Source organism: Echinops telfairi, unplaced genomic scaffold (assembly GCF_000313985.2).
Source record: "Echinops telfairi isolate 266 unplaced genomic scaffold, ASM31398v2 ScPeMD7_1;HRSCAF=3_0, whole genome shotgun sequence".
Classification (NCBI taxonomy): Eukaryota; Metazoa; Chordata; class Mammalia; order Afrosoricida; family Tenrecidae; genus Echinops; species Echinops telfairi.
This window is the reverse complement of record NW_022103896.1, coordinates 48567523-48584756: the sequence shown is the minus strand read 5'-3', so window position 1 is coordinate 48584756 and position 17234 is coordinate 48567523. Positions and strand designations below refer to the sequence as shown.

Sequence of the window (17234 nt, the reverse complement as noted above, 5' to 3'; positions counted from 1 at the left end):
TATCTGACCCAAAATGATCCTGTAGAGCAGTGGTTCTCAACCTTCCTAATGCTGCAACCCTTTAATACCGTTCCTCATGTTGTGGTGACCCCCAATCGTTGCTACTTCATAACTGTAATTTTGCTACTGTTATGAATCGGGCAACCCCTATGAAAGGGTCACTTGAGCCCCAAAGGGGTCACAACCCACAGGTTGAGAACTGCGGCTGCATAGGATTTCCAAGGCTTTGTAAATTGTCCTGAGCAGACAAACCCCATCTTTCTCCCACAGAGCGACTGGTGGGTTTGAACCACTGACTTTGTGGTTAGCAATCCCGTGCTTATCCAGCATTGGCAGGGCTGTGCTAATAGCTTCCAACTTGGTTTTTTGCCTGCCCCTTCACCCACTTCTGTCCATTCTCACCCCAGAACAAAGCTGAGCGTGTCTCTATTTAACGTGTATCTGATCTGTGCTCCCACATTGGATAGAAGGAGAAAGTTCACTTCCCCACAAACACCCATGTAAACCCAGACAGAAATTTTAGGTTGTTGTTCGGTGCTGCTCAGGCCGTCTGACTGGTAATGACCTTGTGCACCACAGAGGAAGCATCTCTCAGTCCGGTGCCATCCTCACAGTTGTTCTTCTACCTGAGCCCATCAGTGCAGCTCTGTGTCCATCCATCATGCCGAGGGCCTTTCTCTTTTTCATTGCCTCTCTGTTTCACCATGCACACTGCCCTCCTCCTGATGCTGGTCTCTCCTGACAACCCGTCCATAGGACCTGAGATGAAGTCTTGTCATCTTTGCCTCTGAGCAGCGTTCTGGCTGTACTTCTTCCAAAATAGTTTTGGTTGCTCTCTTGGCAGTCTACTTTCATTATTCTTCAATCTCTCCATTCTTCCTTGGCCTTCCTTATTCAACATCCAACTTTCACATGCCTAATGAGGACATTGAAAATACCCTGGCTTGGGTCAGGCTCACCTTAGTCCTCAAAGCAGCACCTTTGTTTTCCAATACTTTAAAGCTGTATTGTGCAGCAGATTTGCCCAGTGCAATGCATCATTTGATCTCTTGACTGCTGCTTCCATGTGTATTGATTGTAGACCCAAGCGAGACAAAATCCTTGGCAAAGTCAGCTTTTTCTCCATGTATCATGATGTTACCTATTGGTCCAATGGTCCAATGGTGAGAATTTGGTCTTTACATTGCGGTGTAATCCATTCTGAAGGCTGCGCGTGCTTCAAGTCCTCCTCACTTTCAGCAAGCAAGCTTGTGTGTCCTCTGGGGTCCTGTTGCCCTCCGTGTTCTTCTCCGCATAATCCAGCTTCTCTCCCTCGTCGCTCAGCATGCAGTTTGAATATGTACAGTGAGAGGATATAACCCTGGCACCCATCTTGCTTTATTTTCAATCGTGCAATGTTCTCTCATTCTGTTCAAACAATTGTCTCTTGATCAATGCACAGGTTCCACATGAGCACGATGAATTGTTCTGCAATTCCCACTCTTCGCAAGGATCTTCTAGTTTGTTGTGGTCCCCACGGTTGAATACCTTTGCATAGTCAATAAAACACAAGTAAGCATCTTTCTGGTGTATTCTCTGCTTTGAGCCAAGATCCATCTGACATCAGAAATGAGATCCCTTTTTCTAGATCCTCTTCTGAATCAGACAGAAGAGGCAGCTCCCTGTTAATGTGCTGCTGTAATCATTTTTGGATGACATTCATCAAAATTATATTTACCTGTGGCATTAATGATATTGTTCCATAATTTGAGCATGCCGTTTGGTCACCTCACTTTGGAATAGATACAGATATGGATCGCTTAGAAACAGTTAGCCAAGTAGCTGTCTTTCAAATCTCCTGACATAGATGAGTGAGTGAGCGTTTTACCTCCCACAAAAAAAAAAAAGACGAAGTACAAAGTTGTTAGACAAGCATATAAAGCCTTTCATTGTTTAATTCCTTTTGCTCATTAAGGCTCTAGGTTTCAGCCAAAAGACTGTACAGAGGTTTCTGAGCCTGAGCTCTTCACAGGCCCAAGTTTTTGGTGTTTTTTTGCAAATAGGATTTCCTTTAAGTGGAATGCGCTTCTCTTATGGTTTTACCTCAGATTTAACCTTTGCTATTTTCTCCTCTCTAATAGAGTCCCCGACAATTCTTTTTGTCACCGCTCCCTCCCCCAGTAACCATTCTATTGTATTGTAATGATTTAGTTTTTGTATGCGTTTACTCCTGAATTGCGTTTCTAGAGCACAGTGACATTCATCTTGGCCTCTACTGGAATCTGGCACAGCTGTGACAGAGCGGTGCCTGGCACATAGCAACATGTGTTTAGGGGATGAATGAATGAATGGCCTTAGAACCCACACCACAACTCCTGCAGAGGTTTTTACTTATCCTGCCTAGTGGCAAATACTGCTTTCCCCCCAAAAATCATTGAAGTATAGAGATATCATTTATCTGAGATCAAATATTCCATCACTTAGACTGAGTTGTAAGTTGCATAGGAGCATTAGTGGTGGAACTGGTAAAGGTGCCCAAATTATACCAATGACTCTCCTGTCCAGCACCCCTCGCTGCTGCTTTAAGGAAAGTGGGGTTATGAAATTTATTTGCACTGAGATTTGATATATGAGAATGAAATATATATATATATATATATATATATATAGTCAAAGATTTTTAATTAATTGATGCTTGCAGCTGTTTTTTAGTAAGTAGTTTATCCTTTTAAGGAAATTTATCTCTATTCCTGTTTCCCTTTTCAATTTTTCATATGAGCAGCAGTTTGAATTTTATTAAAATTCCTTTGTGGAATTTCCTAATATGATGGGTTTCCTTCTTTCAGTGATGATATAATAAGTCAGACTGATTTATTTTCAGATATTGAACTATTTTTATATTCCTGTGCCATCCCTTCTTTAGGCAAAGACAGTATTTGTATGATGATAATGTATTATGTTTGCTAGCATTTCATCTATATACTTGCAATTTTATTAGTAGAATTAATGGGTGTATCTCTTGTTTACAAATAATAGTGAGTGATGTAAATTGTATTATGTTTTATTTATAAGTATTTTAACATTTTATTGTGAGTTGGGTGAAGGCTCATGGAGAAAATTGGTTTTCCATTAACCAGTTCATACACATTTTGTTTCATGTAGATTGCAATCCCCACAATGTAACATCTGTCATCTTACTTCTTCCCTATATTTTCACTTTTTCATTCCTCCAACTTTCCTATGCCTCCTTGCCTTCTGAAGTTTGTCCTTGCACAAATATTTACTTTTTAATCTCAAATGGTTGAGTCTTCTAAAGAATTTGTATGTCTTGAATGTTACTGTTCATCTGACAGACATGACTATTGTTGGGAAGAACATTGAGCCACAGGGGTGAGTTCAGTTCCAGGATGAATAGGTAACTCAAGTCCAGAGTGTCAGGGCTTCTACCAGTCTATATCTGACAGTGAACAGAGCCTATTCTATGATTTTGAGTTTTCTTCCACATATTTCTTCCACTGTATCTAGGACCTTCAAACCTGATCCCTTTCAGAGCAATCAGTAGAGATAACCAGGCACCCTCTAGCTCTGGTCTCAGAGTCATGGAAGCTGAGATTTGCATGATTTACGACTCATTTGGACTAATTGTTTCCATACGTCTTGGATTTCCTTCACTCTTTTTTTCCTCTGGACAAGGAGACACCAGTAGTTGCACCTTAAGTGACCACTCTCAAGCTTTTAAGACCCCAGTCACTACTCATCAAAGTGAGGTTTCGAACATTGTCTCTGTGGGCTATCTTATACCAATTGACCTTGGTGTCCTTTGAGATTATGATTATGAGCTCCCAGGCCCACTACCTCATGCCTTCAAGGCATTTGGTTATGGCAAGACGTTTATCTAACATTGCCTGTGTATGCTGTACTCATGGATATGTGCAGCACTGTTAATAGACTTCATTTTGTTTTAGAAATCATTTTAAATAAACCGTGAATCAAATTCCCCAGAGTTTAATTTCCTTAACTTTGGAAGTGTTGGCAGTTCTGCTGACTCTGGTATCATGCTAGCAAACATTTATTAACAGCTTACTTTATGCCAATTAATCTTTTAACTACTTTATGTATGTGAGCTCATTTCTAGCCCATGACATCTTTATGAGGTAGAAATTGCTATTATCCCCATCTTGCTGCTGAGAAACTGAGACAGAGAAGGGATGTGTTCACATAAATGGTAAGTTAAAGAATCAGAATTTGAATTCAGGAATCATGACTTCCTGCACTTGTTTTTCACCATTATGCTATGTTGTCGAGAAGATAATCAAGGGAAAACCAACTTCCAGAAACGATTTGTTCAAAGAAAGCATCTGACATAAACATTGTTAATAACTTATGATTAAACATTGTTAAGTTTACAGGAGAGATGCCATTACTGTATGTCCCCTATCAATACATAAGAATTAGAGAATAATGATATTTATTTTTTAAGAAATGAATTTTTACTTTGAAAAATATTGTAAAAAATACCCCTTTCTTCATTTCTTTCAGCAATCTTGACACAGAAGAACTATGTGGTAAGTTACTTTTAAGACTAAACTCATTTCTTATTTTAGAGTGAAAAATACTGTTTGGTATATCTCTGCATACTATTGAACGAGTGCCATAGATTAGGAATTCTGGAATGAAGTAAAAGATAAATTGAGGTCTCAAGCGACTTATCTCTATCGGTATATTTTATACAAGTGTTATTCCATTGCTTTGCTGGGGAAAGAGTTTGGCCTCATTAATTTGTGCATGGGAGGAAATTTGTTATTGAAATGGGTACATTAGTTTCACAAGAGCAAACTCTCATTTGGATGTATTTTTAAATCAGTGTTTAATACAACTTTATTATTCTCTTCGTAATGTATTGTGCAGCACCTTTTGTTACTGTTTGGCAAAGCTGTCTCCTTGAGATGTAAAAATAGCTTTGTTCCACACCTACCCACACCATTCTGGAGTTTTAAATGTCACATGCGAAACACGTGATGTGATGAGAAAAGATACATTTGATCAAATCTTTATTTGATGTGAAGATAAATGCGTGGTTTGATGACCCTTTAATTGATTTGCTAGAAACAAAATCAGAGACTGGAATGTGAAGGCGTGGATATTTCTGAAATGCATATTTTGGAGAATTATGCGACCATTCAAACTGTGAAATAGCCATGTTTCTCTGAGTATTAGACAGATAGAGATAGACAGTTAGCTGTCCTCAAACTGACTTGAACTCATAGTGACCTTATTACAGCAGAACAAAATTTTGCCAAATCCTGCATTCGCTCCATGATCACCGACAAGTTTAAATCCATCCTTGCAACTCTTGTGCCAATGTATCTCATCTAGCGTCTCCCTTACCCTGGCTGGCCTTCTTGTTCCTTAAGCGTAATGTCTTCCTCCAGCAATTGATCCCTCCTGCTGACATGTTCCAACCAAGCAAGTTGGACAATAGGCTGTTGGGACCCAAAGGGTTTTCACTGATTAGTCTTCAGAAGTAGACGGCCAAGCCTTTCTTCCTAGCTAGACGCTCTGCCGAAGCCTGCTGGCCGTGAATGAGCTGACTGATATTGACATACTCGTTACACAACTTCCAACATCACAGCACCACCACGCCCACACTGAATGATCACTGACAGATACGTGGTGACTCTGGACGTGTTCAGCTTTATGTTTTAAAGTAAACATATAAGGTGTACATTTGACCTGATTGTCTAAGCTGCTTGAAATAATGGATAACTAGAGACGAGATTCTCTGAAACCTCCTCACCAAAGCCACAGCTTACGTTGTATACCGTATCATTCTTACAGAGTTCTGGCTTATTAGAATCACCAAAAAAGGTCATTTTATAATATTATAGAATAGCTGTCTTCCATTTTATCAGAATGGTAGAGCAACACCAAGAGATGGCATATAAGACAAAAATATCTGAATGCAGGGTTTCAAGGCAAAAACTGGGAACAAAACTAGTATGATCATCATCAGCCATGAGCCATTAGACCAGTGGTTCTCAACCTGTGGGTCACAACCCCTTTGGGGGGTCAAATGACCCTTTCACAGGGGTTTCCTTATTCATAACAGTAGCAAAATTACAGTGATGAAGTAGCAACAAAAATGATTTTATGGTTGGGGTCACCACAACATGAGGAACTGTATGAAAGGGTCATGGCATTAGGAAGGCTGAGAACCACTGCTTTAGATGTTTCATGATCATAAACTATTCCTATACTCCTGTATCCATGCAATGTCTAGGCCAGGCTCTAGAAGAATTCTACTTAAAAAATCAGATTGTTGTTGTTGTTGTTAATGCAGAAGCAACGTGTTTTGGAACTGAAGCAGATCATTCTTTCGTTAGTTAGGAAACATCAGCACAGAACAACATGTGAAATTCTGATGTGCTTTTGTAGACACTCAGACTACAACATTGTCTACACATGGTATTCAACTGTCCTAAAGAGCTCTAGTGGTACTGTCTGGCAAGCACTGGACTGCTAACTGCAAGTTCAAGGGTTCAACCCCCCAATTGTTCCTTGGGAGAAAGATGAGACTATCTGCTTTCATGAAGATTTACTGCTTTGGAAACTCTCTCTATAGGGTCACGATGAGCCCGAGTTAGCATCAACTCAAAGGGGAAAGGTTTGGAAGGAGCCAGAGGAACCCTACTGGTGTAGTGGTTAAAGTACTCAGCTGCTCACGAAAAGGTCAGGGTGGTAGTTTAAATGCACCATCCACTTTGCTGGATTTGGTTCTCTCCTGTAAAGATTCCCAGCATGGGGAACTCTACGGGGCAGTTTGACTCTGTCTGACGGTTTGCTATGAATCAGAATCAACTCAAAATCAGGGACATTGATGGTGTTAGAAAAGCTCACAGACTGTGTCCACCAGCTTCTGTGATGAATAGCAGTCAGCCTAAAGTTCGGTTACAGACCGCTCTCAAGCCTCCGTGGTCAGGCAGCCCCAGCCATTGCAGTGGAGAGGTCCAGGGGAGACTTGAGGGTGTCATTTGGATAAATATGTGACAGATAAATTCTACTTGTCTCGAAAGGGTAGATATCTCCTTTCAAAGTAATTGTTTCCTCAATTTACCCAGAGAATTCTTTTTGTTCTCTGTGGAACCTTCCTTGGGTAGGCATGGCTCCTGAGAAAGCACTCTGTTGTCAGTGCTTTTACCATCAAGCCATTTAGGTCTCCTTGATTTGCTCCTGTTCTTAAGGAATGTTAAGGTCCATCGATGGCACAGGTGGTTTGTGATCCTTTGGTCACCTAGAGGTTGCTTGTTTGAATCCACCTAGCTGTTCTGCCGAAGAGATGGCTGGCAAACTGCTTTGGTAAAGTTTACCTGTGATTCATTAAAATTACCCAGAAATCCCTGTGGAGCAATTCTAGCGTGTAACTTTTGGCTGTAACTCATGTTACAGCCATGAATCAGAAGTGATTTGATGATCGTGGTTTGTTTTTTGTTGTGTTAAGGAATCACATAATATCTTCTATTCTTCCTTTAAAAGTATTTTGAATGTTGAAGTGTAATAACATATCTCCACTGGATCTTCAACAATAATGTTTTAACATGTCTTCCTTACATAATAGGGGAAATAGATTAGAAACCCACACTTCAATGGAAAAAATTTTGACTTTGAAGTCCCCCCCCCACCATACTTCGAATTTGAAAGTCAAAACCCAAGTAAAGGCACTGCCACTGAGCCTATTCCAACAGACGGAGCAGGGCTGTCCTGAGGGAACGAGTACTGGGGGCTGTAATTCCAGGTGACATTGTTTTTAAGTCGGTGATTGTATTCTCAATCATGTTTTCATAATCTTCACCCTCTCTGGTCAATGATCTGCATTTTCGTTTCCAGAGGGTTGTTTCATTTCTCATTATTTTGTGACTCTAAAGTAAATATTTAATTGGGTTCTAAGTCATGCCAAATGCTCCACTGCTAGCAAGTGAGTGCGTCTGTTTGCACCTAGTGCACGTTCCGTCTCTCGAGCTTGGTTGGAGGGAAAACAGATTTTCTCATTCCATGTACTCTTCAGGAGAAGCCAATTAACAGTTTGTAACATCTAAAAGGTTCATTCTGTTGCTTTTATTTAGTTCATTAGTTTATTAGACCTCAAAATCATTCCACATGGAAGATTATTATTTTTAATATTCCGTTTCATTTAGGAAAGTAGTACTTACCTATTGTTATTTTTTAATGTCAACAGTATGGAAATATGTGGACACATAAGGGAAAATATCAAAGTCTCTCATTCACCCCTCTCCCAGCCATCTTGGTCTCCACTGGGAACTGCTTGGAACATACTCTTCCAGAAATCTTTGTTAATATGTTTGTGTATTCCTGCATTTTTCCAACAATGAAGTCATATTAGTTCATGTAGCTGCTAGTGTTATAAAAAGGCTGTCTAGTTTTCCTTTACCTTAATTTAGTCTATGCCTTAATTTATAACTAAGTCCTTTTTAATTGCCATTCATCTTGTTTCCAACTTTCCATTAGGGATAAACAGGAAGTAAATGACCTTGTAGGTATCATCCATGGGATTTTGTACAAATATTTCTGTAGGATAGATTCCTCAAAGAGTAATCACTGGGTCAGAAGTTGTTTCAATGTGCACAGGAGGGCCGAGCTTCTTCGCTGCCCACTTAGAATTGTGAAGGCCTTCCTCCATAGCAGTATCACACCCTATTTTATTCCTACGGGTCATTATATAACTCAATTGTAACCGATTGTGTTTGAACTCTGGCACAGAAGTTCTAGTGTTAGATATGTGCCATCGTCCGCTCTAACCCACTGGAACATAATTATTGCTTTCCTGACCCGACTTGTTATTATGCTGAGGTGCCATGTAGTTGGGTCCAGCTCATAATGACCCTGTGTAGACCAGGACAGAACAGTATGCAGCTTGGTCCTCCGCCATCCTCCCCACTGGTGCTATGTCTCAGCCCACTGCTGCAGCCAAGATGTCAATCCACCTTATGGATCGTCTTCCTCATTTTCTTTGACACTACTTTACCAAACACAATTTCCTTTTCCAGGGATTAGTCTTTCCAGGTAACTTGTCTAAAATCTAAAATGTGATGAAATCTTGCCATCCTTGCTTCTAAAGAGCATTCTGGCTAAACTTCCTTGGGCAAGACAGATTGGTAAATATTTGAAGTATAGAAAACTCTCCAGGGAGACGGGTTATATTAGCTCCTTGTAAGGTTTCTTTGAGCACTTTTGGTCAGACTGCTGGGCAGCACTAGCTTGGATTGCCAGAGCCTGGTCAGTGTTGAGGGAAAAGTGTGGATACTAGAAAGTCAAGACTCTACTATCCTTGTCCAGGCAGTTGGAACTGTGGATACCTGGCATATGTCCCCTAGTGACTGCATTGCAATACAATTTAAGTAGCACTGATCTACATCTCCTTAATTAACCTATGTTCTTAGATTAATAACCAATGCCCTTCTTCAGAGCACGAGTGTTCTAACTTGTCCTTCTTAGTTATTTAGGTTCCTGTTTAGAACACTGGGGAATTCTAGTAAGGAGTACATGCTGTAAGAAAATGCTCTGTGAGGCCAGTGGCCAGGGCAGTCTTTGTAGCAGCTAGTGGGCCCTCTGGTTCTGACTTGGAAGGAAGTCCTTGACCCGACTGGAAAACAACTTGGAGGATTGAGGTGTAGGATAGGAAAAATCTTGTTGTTTAGTGATATGAAGCTATCAATTAGGCATAAGGAGGGGGGGGGTGTCCAAATTGTTTGCAGAAGAATCACATTCTAGTTTTATTCAACTTCTCCGTGAACGTTTTGAAGCCACCTCATATGAAAGGAAAGGAGGAAACTGACCTCTAGTTTGCACTTTGTTAAAGAAGATAGTGCACTGGATATAAAGAAGATAGTGCACTGGATATCCCTACGAGTCTTTGCTTTCTGTTAGACAGCTTGTTCAATGCATCTATTTATAGTTTCCTAGTCTTTCATTACCCAACCCTCAATCTCTTTTTCACTTTTCAAGCTTTTTCTTTTTTGTTGTTTTCATAAAGGTTAACAGTTTGCCTTATTTTCTTCTACCCTTTTCCTTTTTTGTCTTATTTTATTATTGTGAATATAGTATAACACACATTTTTCAATTCAGTATTCTCTGTGAGTCAACATTTTTCCTTTTAAATGGATGGACAATGATTTCCATACCCACTGTACAACAATATGCTATCCATCTCCATGCAACCCAGATGCAGGCTGCAATCAAAGTAGGTTTTTTCTCTAAGAAGTCCTTCTCTTATGAAAAGGTACAGGTCTGAAGAAGTCAATATTGATCTGAATCTTTTTGGTTCTCATGCCGAGACCACAATTTAAGGGCAAGACACAGTTCTCGGACTCACACTGGGACTGTGATTCAAATGAGAAACATGAGTCAGAATACCAGGAATGGAGCATCAGCTCCAGCTCAGACACTGTGGACGCCATGACTGACCTTCTGCTGTACTTTGCCACATCTAAGGTTTGCTGACCTATGCTGAAATGTCAAGCTTTGGTATGATCTACCTCATTTACACTCTTGGCTTTGCATGTGAGCCTAGCATCGGCAATCAAATTACTCCTCACAACGGATCCTCTTTGTTTCCTTCACAATATTACAATATTCCCCACATTTTAGCTCTTGCATCCAGTGTCATTGTTGCAATACACAAATTGGTGGATGTTGGTCTTTGCTTCAATTATTTTTCTGAGTTCTCATCGTACCTAGCATTCCGCAACGCTGAATCTGCATCAGAATCTCCCATGGAGCCTATAAAAGGTGACTCCTGGGTCTCATTCCCTCCTGGGACTCAGAATTAATAGGTCTGAGACTTTTTGTTAATAATCTGCATTTTTAACAAATTCCCTAGAGCAGTGCTCTCAATCTCAACAGGTAAGAAAAACACCTGAGATCTTATTAAAATGCAGGTTCTGATTCAGTAAGTCTGGCGGGCTTGAGTTGCTGTGTTCTAATTAGTTCCTAGGCAATGCTGATCCTGCTAGAGAACCCTGATGGTGCAGTGCTTATGTGTTGGGCTGTGACCCACATGGTCGGTAGTGTGAAACCACCAGCAGCTCCTCAGGCCAAAGACTCGGCTTTCTTTTACTCCTGTCAAGCTGTAGTCTCAGAAAGCCAGCGGGTGGGGGTGGAGGTAATGAGTCGGCATTGACTTGATGGCAGTGAGTTTGGTTTTAATTTGGTTGGTTTTAATTTGGTCCATAGACCCCATGGTGAGCCGTGGGGCTTGAGGGGATTCTGATACAGGTGGACAAATCATTGGTCTAGAAACAAGTTTAAAATTGAGAGTTCCTAGGAAGGAAGCTTCCAATATACTCAGCTTCTCTTACCAATGAGATTTAGTGTCCTTCTTTCGTGTGCCTTTTGCTCTCAATGGTCTTCCAGTCCTTTGTGCTCTACCAATGCTGAATTACACATCCTCCTGTAATCGCAGCAAGAAGCCACCTGTCTCCATGCCTTTATGTACAGGGCTATCCTCCCTGTGATTACCCAACAGCTTAAGAACTATGCAGCAACACTTAAGTCAGCACTTGTTGAGGGCTCTTCCATGAAGTTCTCCCTTTCCCTAAGCAGAATTGGGCATTCCTTGCTCTCGATGTCAATTGGATTGTACCTTGTCTCTTATAACGAGGATCATGTATATTCTAGTTGATTGTTTTAATGTCTGTGTCCTCTACATGACTGTGTTGCAGGTAGATGTTGTCACGTTTTGACTTCTAGTGACCCCATTAAAGAGCCCTGGTGCATAGTGGTTATGAGTTGAGCTACTAACCACAAGGTCAGAAGTTTAAAACCACCAGCCACTCCACTGGGGAAAACTGGGGCTTTGTACTCGTGTTAAAAAAAATTATAGTCATACCCAGTAGAGGCAAGAAAAAAGTATAGTCTCAGAAACTCACCGGGACAGTTCTTCCCTGCCCCACAGGGTCACTTTGACTTGGTATTGACTTGATGTCAGGGATATTGGTTTTGAGTTGGAGTGACCCCCATTGGCAGAGTTGAACTGCCCCCATTGGGCTTCTTACAGTGATATCTTTATGGCAAAAGATTGCCAATTTTTTCTTTTATAGTTGCATTGGTATGTTTGAACCACCAACCTTTCAGCTAGCAGCTGAATACTCAACGATCGCATCACCAGGGCATCTTTAAAATAAAGGTTTGTCTTTCATCTTTGTATCTCAAGTGCCAAATAAAATACCTGACTGAAAAAAAAATGTTGCTGTTAAATCCATTCTGACTACTGTCAGAATAGACTGGTGCCCTGTATAGTTGGCCATGGCTGATTTTTCAAAGGTAGATTGCCAAGTCTTGCTTATAAGGCACCTCTGGATAGACTAGAACTACTAAAGTTCTCATTAACAGCCAAGCACACTCATTATTTGAACTACCCAGGACTCTTAGCAAGCAAAATCCAAACTCACTAGCATCAAGTCAACTCTGACTCACAGTGAGTGCATAGAGCAGAGTAGAACTGACTGTAGGTTTCCAAGGTGGCAAATCTTCATGGAAGCAGAAAGCTCCAATTGTCTCCTGTGGAGCTACTGGTGGATTCAAACTGCTAACCTTGTGGTTAGCAACCCCATGTGTAACCCATGACTCTTTTCCTTACCACGTGGCTACCTGGAATGAACAAATGGCTGAATGAATGGCGGTGGGTTAGGTGTAAGCTCCAAAGCCTTTAGTCACTGTCTTTCTCACGTGCTTCATTCAGTACGTGCCTCACACGTGTGCCTATGTTGCTTTTAAGGCAGAAAGAACACTTGAATTTTTAGCAGAGATCTTCACCGATTAAGCCAAACATCTTGTTAACGGATGAAAATGCATATATTAAAACATGATTTTATTTCCTTTTTTAGTATTTCTTTTTTTGCATCAAATATTTTTCTATTTTCCATTTCTACCTTCTTACGTTTAAAATCACCCCTTCCATGGGGCTTTGTATATACAAAGATTATCATGTTAATCTTTACACAAGCCTTCACATTTGTATTTTTAAAACGCTTTCTGCTTGTTTCACTTACTATGTGCACTATTCCCATATTGATTTTTCAATTTCTGAACATTCAAAAGTCCTGCCTACGGATTGTTGGTTCATGAGGAGGTTTGTGTCTGTGTCCGTGTTGTTCTTTGTTTGTTTTTAGCAGGGGCTGTTGACCTTGAGTAATGCTACAGAGCGGGTCCGACGTCTTTGTCAGGGCTGTCAGAAAGCTGACATGGTAACCAGGAGCTGAGATTTCATTTTGACGCATTCATCAATTTTATTTGAAGCTTCTCTTATGAATTTTCCAACTAAACCTTTCCTATAAAAACACGATCAGATTTTTACCACACACTATTTATCACAATAGTGAAAGAAATGCATAATCAGGACTGTATTTTGCTTTCTGCACTAATAGGTAGTTTGTTTAATCCATGTGGAAGTGTGCTATATTTTTACAACCGCAATCTAGAAGTGATTCATTGCTCACCTGTATTTGTTTTCTTCTCTAAAGCAGTCTGTATATTAACTAATAAATCAGACACTGGCACTACTCATTTGTTATTAATATCAATGTCAATAAATAATTCATCTGGAACTGTAGCAACTGAAAGCTTGAGATATTTTCAATATATAGATTCCTCTTATGCCAGATTTTTCTCAGTTTAGAAACACATCATTGATTTGCAAGTAAACATGAGGTTTGACATTCATTTGAATTATACTTCAATGTACTTGTTGGGGATTTGTCCGTGTTTGTAGCCTATTAGTTTTAATTGTGACACCCAGTGTATTATTGATTCTAATCAGCTAAAGAAATTGATAAGCCTGTCTTTTCTCCATCCAAATTGTTGAAAAAGCTTAGATCACAGCAGGGGTCACAGAAGACTTTTCTCTTGCATTTAACAGCATCCCTGATTCTTCACCTGCAAGAGAGCTTCCGCTCTTGAAATGTCTCACGGGAGAAATAATAAAATGTAGATTTTTCCCCTTTAAAATGACTGCCCTAGTGAGAGCTATAATAATATGCTAATGAGAATGATCTTTTGTTAATTGAAACTATCTTGATATATGAGGGACTACAAAAAAATCCCAGATTTTTTTCCAAAGCTATGTATTTAAATTTTTTTACCAAAAAAAAATTTTTTTTACAAAACAACCTTATCATCTTCAAAGTACTCTCCATTACACTTAATACATTTTTCAACCCTGCAATTCCATTCTTGGAAACATTTTTCACACTCATGTTTGGATAACTGGCAGCGCCTTCCTCTTTTTTTCTTCTTCACCTATTCTACATCATCAAATCACTGCCCTTTCATGTCCCTCTTCTTGGAAACAAAAAGAAGTCACAGAGAGCAGGGTCAGGTGAATAACATATGTGGAGCAAGGGTGGCATGCTGTTTTTTTGCCCAAAACTGGTACACTGAGATGGCTGTGTGAGCAGGCGCATTGTTGTGGTGACAAAACCGTTCCCTATCCAGCACAAATCAGGCCTTTTCTGTTACACAATCTTTTCAGAACCTCTAAATAGAAAGCTTGATTAACAGTCTGATCTGGTGGAATGAACTCCAAATGCACTACAAGTTTGTCCATTCAGGAAGTTGGCAGATGTCCAGAATGAGGTTTGTCATCAATCAACATTTCACCTTTTTTGAAATGTAAAAACCACTCACATTTCAGTTTTTCCCACAGGGCTGTCATCATACGCTGTATTCAACATAACAACAGTTTCTGTGGCATTTTTTCCTGAGCAGAAAACACATTTTCACAGCCACATGCTGTTCTCTTAAATTGGCCATCACAAACAATGAGGTTTGAGTGAAATTGCTTTTATGAAAAAAATTCACTGTGACCAAAGAGAACCTTCCCAGGAGACGCCATTGGGTGCACTAACTCAGAGAAAGCTGTTCAATGCTCACCTAGCAGGAAAAAATGTATACTATGAAAGCTCCGCTCCATCTAGCACTATTCTGGCTTTGAGGGGTACCCCCTCCTATTTTCTGATTGTAGAAAAGAGTATTTCTTCACAATAATGCCAACAATCCTGTTTTTTTTTAAATTTATTAAATGAATGCTTTGATACCTCAGTTAGTCTGACTTGAAAACTTTCCCACTTTCATTTATAGTTTCTTGTTTGTTTTGTTCATTGTGGAGCAAATAACTTGATTTTTGGTTGTTTGATGATTACCTAAATCTAATTATTTATGTCAATATTGTTACTTTTCAGAATATTTTTCTCAGCACTTGGGTGAATATGAAAATGTACTAGCAGCACTTGAAGACCTAAATCTTTCCATCCTGAAGGCGATGGGAAAAACAAAGAAAGTAAGGAAGTGTTGATGTTTATTTTCTGTAAGATCTCTCTTTGAAAGTTGTTTGAAAATTATATGTACTTCCTAGTTAAGATAAAAGATTGCGTGTATTTTATTACTGATCATTGTTTTCTTGTAATTGAATGAGCCATTTTGTTTCCTTATAGTATAATTTCAAAGGACTTGTATGCCAGAAACTGTGTTTTGTTTCAAGCATACAAAGATAAATTTTCTTTTTTTTGAGTAACTCAGCATCCTATGAAGAGACAAAGGTATGAATAAGTGATTACAGTATATATCCTGACAACAATGAAACAAGATGTAGCATCCATTCAGGAGATAGCACTTGAAGACTTACAGGTAAAAGGAAGTAGTTATACCAAACAAAGCAGAAATAGACAAAGGGAACAGCATGTGCAAAGAATCTGTATCAGGAAGGGCATGGGGCAGTCAAGGGAATGAAGATTAGTAATGGTTATTAAAGTGCACACAGTCTGAAGGTGCCATGATGTGGGCTGACGCTGGCATGGTAGGTAGGGGCCACACTTTTCATGATGTCAGCAAACCTGTAGATTTAGGTCTGCATCCTAAATTCAAATAAACCAGTGACTGCTCTAAGTAGAGGTATGAAAACTCAGGTAGCTTTCTTTTTTTCTGATGTTGTTTTTTAGAGGCCATATAAAAATTAGCTTCAGCTGTGGGTAGAGACTGTAGAAGGATATGCTCGTTTTCTGTTCTAATGAGTGCCTCTTGGTCTATGTACGACTTCTGCATGAACACAATGGAATTCCCATTGTTCACAGTGTTATCCATAGGTTATGATCCACACAGTTGAAAATCTTGGTATAGTCAATAAAACACAAGTCAACATCTGTCTTGTACACTCTACTTTCTGTTAAGGTAAGTCAACAACATGTTCCATGTCCTCTTCTGAACTCAGCTTGGATTTCTGGTAGTTCCTAATTGATGAATTGCTGTAATGTTTTTTTGTTTTAATTATCTTCAACAAAATTTTACTTGAGTGTTATATTAATGGTGTTATTTGATAATTTCCATATTCTATTGCACTATCTTGCTTTGTAATGAGCATAAATATGGATCTTGTTCAGTTAGTTGTCCAAGTCTTCCACATTTCTTAGCATAAATGAGTGAGATCTTCCCGTGTATCAATGGTTGTTAAAATACTTCAGTGGATTTTTATAAATTCACAGGAACTTATTTATTGCCAATGCCTTTAGTACACCTTGGACTTGTTCCCTTAATAATAGTCCTTGAACATATGCTGCTTTCTGAAATGGCTGAGTGCTGCCCAGTTCTCTTGGAGTATAGGGACTGCATATTCCATTTTCTTGTGATGCTTCCTGAATCATTCAGTATTTTTTCCCTGATTCATTCAGTATTTTTCCCCGGAGATGCTTCAATATTGCAACTTAAGGCTTCATTTGTTACCTGCCTTGGGTTCCATCCACAGAAAAACAAGAACAAACAAAAAAACCAACAGCAATAACAAAATAAAATATTGAAAAACCTTACTTGAAAAGTTCACAGACAACAATGAAAACTAGAATGAATATAATATGGGCCAAATGGGAGAACAAGCAATGTGTTAAATTTTAACCTAATGCCATCTACACTGGTCTACTTTCCAATGCACTCCGTCTGATAGCAAAGCCATTTTCCTCCCTGGTCAGTGGTCAGAGGGCATTGACCAGAGGCTAATTTCAAGTGGGGATGCTCAGAAATTAAGGTTTAATACATTCCCTCATCTTGTCTTGGATTTTATTATTTGCAATTCGTGGCTCACACAATGTGTGTTTCTTCTGGGTGGATTTGGCTGACACGATAGACAGCTATTATAAATATCATTAGGTGAATATCATAGCTATCACTTAGCTAGCTGCTTGTTTTTAAACCCCTGA

General features: G+C 39.5%; 1 protein-coding gene across 1 annotated transcript in view; it reads left to right on the top strand.

The window, feature by feature from the left end:
* Positions 1-17234, top strand: part of NECAB1 (N-terminal EF-hand calcium binding protein 1) — a 196164-nt gene that overhangs the window by 78346 nt on the left and 100584 nt on the right. Inside the window, exons 3-4 of the mRNA XM_045286921.1 lie at positions 4519-4544; positions 15231-15328. Of these exons, the coding sequence (XP_045142856.1) occupies positions 15311-15328 (18 nt within the window). The 5' untranslated portion in view covers positions 4519-4544; positions 15231-15310. The remainder of the gene's footprint in view (positions 1-4518; positions 4545-15230; positions 15329-17234) is intronic.